The 2,976-nt window shown below is 58.7% G+C and overlaps 2 protein-coding genes across 2 annotated transcripts in view; both read right to left on the bottom strand.

Annotated features, from left to right (window-relative positions):
* Positions 1 to 1,109, bottom strand: part of OXER1 (oxoeicosanoid (OXE) receptor 1) — a 2,112-nt gene extending 1,003 nt beyond the window's left edge. The window contains 2 exon segments of the mRNA XM_015557865.1: positions 1 to 442; positions 1,086 to 1,109. The exon segment at positions 1 to 442 is cut by the window's left edge and continues 246 nt beyond it. Of these exon segments, the coding sequence (XP_015413351.1) occupies positions 1 to 442; positions 1,086 to 1,109 (466 nt within the window).
* Positions 1,110 to 2,245: 1,136 nt separating this feature from the next.
* The window catches only part of HAAO (3-hydroxyanthranilate 3,4-dioxygenase), a 14,425-nt gene continuing 13,694 nt past the window's right edge, over positions 2,246 to 2,976 (bottom strand). Inside the window, exons 11-12 of the mRNA XM_006778693.2 lie at positions 2,770 to 2,915; positions 2,246 to 2,346 (exon numbers count right to left, since the gene is read on the bottom strand). Of these exons, the coding sequence (XP_006778756.1) occupies positions 2,246 to 2,346; positions 2,770 to 2,915 (247 nt within the window). The remainder of the gene's footprint in view (positions 2,347 to 2,769; positions 2,916 to 2,976) is intronic.

Raw genomic sequence — 2,976 nt, 5'->3', positions numbered from 1 at the left:
TCAGCGCGTGGTGCGGCCACACCACCTTCAGGTAGCGGTTGAGCGCGATGGCCATGAGGAAGACGGCGCTGGCCGAGCGGTTGGCCGACAGCATGAAGAGGTTGGCCTTGCAGGCCGCGGCCCCGAAGCGCCAGGCCTCCCGGTGGAAGTAGTAGTCCACGCGCAGGGGCAGGCTGACGATCAGGAGGAAGTCTGCCGCCACCAGGCAGACCAGGAACACCACGTTGGAGGACCAGGGCCGCGTGTGCACGCAGAAGATGAAGAAGGCCAGGCCGTTCGCCAGCAGGCCCAGGATGAACTCCACGCCCAGGACGGGCGCCAGGATCACGGCCATCTTTGGGGAAGAGACCACGAGGCAGGGGGGCGAGGGAGCGCTCAGGTTCTGAAATTCCATGTGCTGCTTGGGCCGCGGAGCTGAGAGCGGTGTCCGGTCTTTCTGCTTCTAGGAGGGTGCAGGATGAGTGCTCTCCATCAGCTGCCGCCACAATGACTCAGTATTCTGGGGTTTTCATCGGTATCCTCGAAGCCACGGAGAAACAACCAGTGTTCCTGTTTGATAGCAAAGAGGAACCCCTGGCCCTCCCTCCCTCCCCTTCCCACACTGGCTGATGCCCCTCCCCGGGTCTCTGAACCCAGCCTGGAGGGGGCATCTGTGCTGCCCATGGCAGAGGAGGAAGCAAGACTCAGCGGGGGTGAGATGGAGGCCCAGGGAGACCCTGAGGTGGGAGGAAGCCCCACCTGGGGTGAGGTGGGGAGAGTGTATGTGGCTCTGGGTGGTCAGACACCTGCTTGCTGAAGGCAGAAGCTGGTCCTGGAAACCCATAGCTCTCAGGATCATGCAGACCGACCTGGACAACCCCCACCCACCATCACAAATACAGGCTGGGCAGCCGTCTCCCTGCCCCCATAGTTCTGGTGGAGGGACTAGGGCCCAACAGGATGTTGTCTGGGAGAGGGAGGTGGGGCTCCCATACACCTGACAGGTGAAGTGAGCATGGCCTGTGGGAACCAGCCCGCTTATGCCCGGCCAGCTGCTGTAGTTACTTCCAGATTCCTGATGACTCCAAAGTCTGTGATGGTCCCACGTCCAAGTACACGATGAAGCACATGCCGCAGGCAGAAGGCTCCCCTGCCGTGACCTGGGGGCCTGGGGGGTCCTCCCCCGAGCAGAACAATCCTGGGAATCCTGGAGTCTCCCTGCCCACTGTCTACTCCACTCCGCCTCCAGCCAGCATCCGCAGAGGAGAGGGGTGTGAGGCTGCGGCTGGCTTTGGACCAGGTACAGGTCCTGCTATCCCACTGTCAGGTGTTCTCATGAGCCCATGTGGCCAGCTTGAGGACAGAGACGAGAACCTAGGGCTCCTGATAACCTGGGTCAGCACCACGGGAGGCTGTGGTTGCAGGTTCCAGGCCTTGGTACCCACCCTTGCCAACGGACTGTGGTCAGCAGTGTGCCATGTGCTGCCTAGGCCTCTGGGTTTTAGGCATCGTGGCCACCGGCTCCTCTCCCACAGATCCCCCTGACCTGGACTTCTGCCTGGCCACGGCCAAGGGCAGTCAGAGTGCGTGCCCCTGCAGGGTGCAGGGTGGTGAGACCACCGGCCTGAATTCTGAATGCAGACAGGCCATGGCTGGTAACAGAGCTGCCTGCTTTCTAAACTTCTCTGAGCCTCATCTTTAAAGCAGTGCTACCGCCTTCCTAGGGTGTTGTGAGGATTAAGTAAGACAATGTATGTAAAAACTTCTAGGGAATTCCCTGGCACAGAGCTAGTGTTCAGAAAAACAGAACATCTAATTTTCATTATTTTCTGTTTTGGGTTAGGCACTAGGGAGAGCTCGCTCTTCTCCTGGCTACCTGTACCCTCCCAGGGGCCTCGCCGAGACATTCCTGTGTTTCCTGGCTTCTGCACGGAGCCACCACACATGGCTGCAGCCCCGGCGTGTGCCAGGCCTCTGCCCTCACTGCCATGGGCTGCTTGCAAGTGTTGGGGAGGCTGGGGATGTTTTTTCTTTGCTTTCAGGAGAGGAAAGCCCTGGGGAATAGAGAGGTGGGTAAAGGTCCTTCTATCCCTCAGGGCCAGAAGCAGTGAGCCACCCGGCTGGTGTGGAGAAGGCAGGGCTCAGACGCCCGGTTTTCCACAGGAAGCTTCGACTCTAACCAGGGACATGCTCCGTCCTTCAGTTACCCCCACCTGAGACCCCTCATCGATGTCTCATTGAAGCCCCAGGAAGACAAGATCTCCCCCTACAGGTTTCCTGTTTCATTTCTACCCACTGCTGCTTCTGGGGCTGCCAGCACTCCTGACCCCAGAGCAGGCCCAGCAGCCTTGTCTTTGGAGAGGGCACCTGCAAACAGCAGGGGAGCAGGGGGCGGAGGACTGCCAAGCTCCTCTTAGAGCTTCCTGCCCCTGTGGGCTCATCACAGTCTTCATGTATTCAGACGGGTTAACGCTGGGGGTGGAATTTTATCTATTTCTGTAGTTTCTACAACTAGCAGAAATCACTCCTGTTATCGGGAGGAAAAACCTAACAGATGCTATTTTTAAAATTATGAAAAAATACGTGAGAAAGAGGCAGAGAGACAACATTCTCTGTGCCCCCAGGACAACCACCTGGCCCGTGTGGACCAGGCCACAGGCACAGTGATGAAAGGCCCTCTACAAGCAGGGACACCCCCTAATAGACCCTCCACACCTTCACAGTCACCCAGTGCATGGACACTGCAGATTACAGTCACGTGAGCACATGGGGTCAGCCATCGACCACAGCCTGTGTCCTTGCAGACCCACGGGCTCTCATCCACCAGGAAGCCTTTATTGAGGGCCTTCTGGGTGGCAGACAAGTAGTGAACTGAGGCTGTGAGGACAGAGAGACGGAGAGGCAGCCCAGACTCAGAGACAGACCACCGGACCGAACTGTGTGGGGCAGGGGGCTGAGGGCTGTAGAGGAGAGGGTGAGGATGGGAGAGATGGACGA

Source organism: Myotis davidii, unplaced genomic scaffold, assembly GCF_000327345.1.
Source record: "Myotis davidii unplaced genomic scaffold, ASM32734v1 scaffold6, whole genome shotgun sequence".
Classification (NCBI taxonomy): domain Eukaryota; kingdom Metazoa; phylum Chordata; class Mammalia; order Chiroptera; family Vespertilionidae; genus Myotis; species Myotis davidii.
The sequence above is the reverse complement of the archived record's forward strand: the minus strand, read 5'-3'. Positions and strand labels throughout refer to the sequence as shown.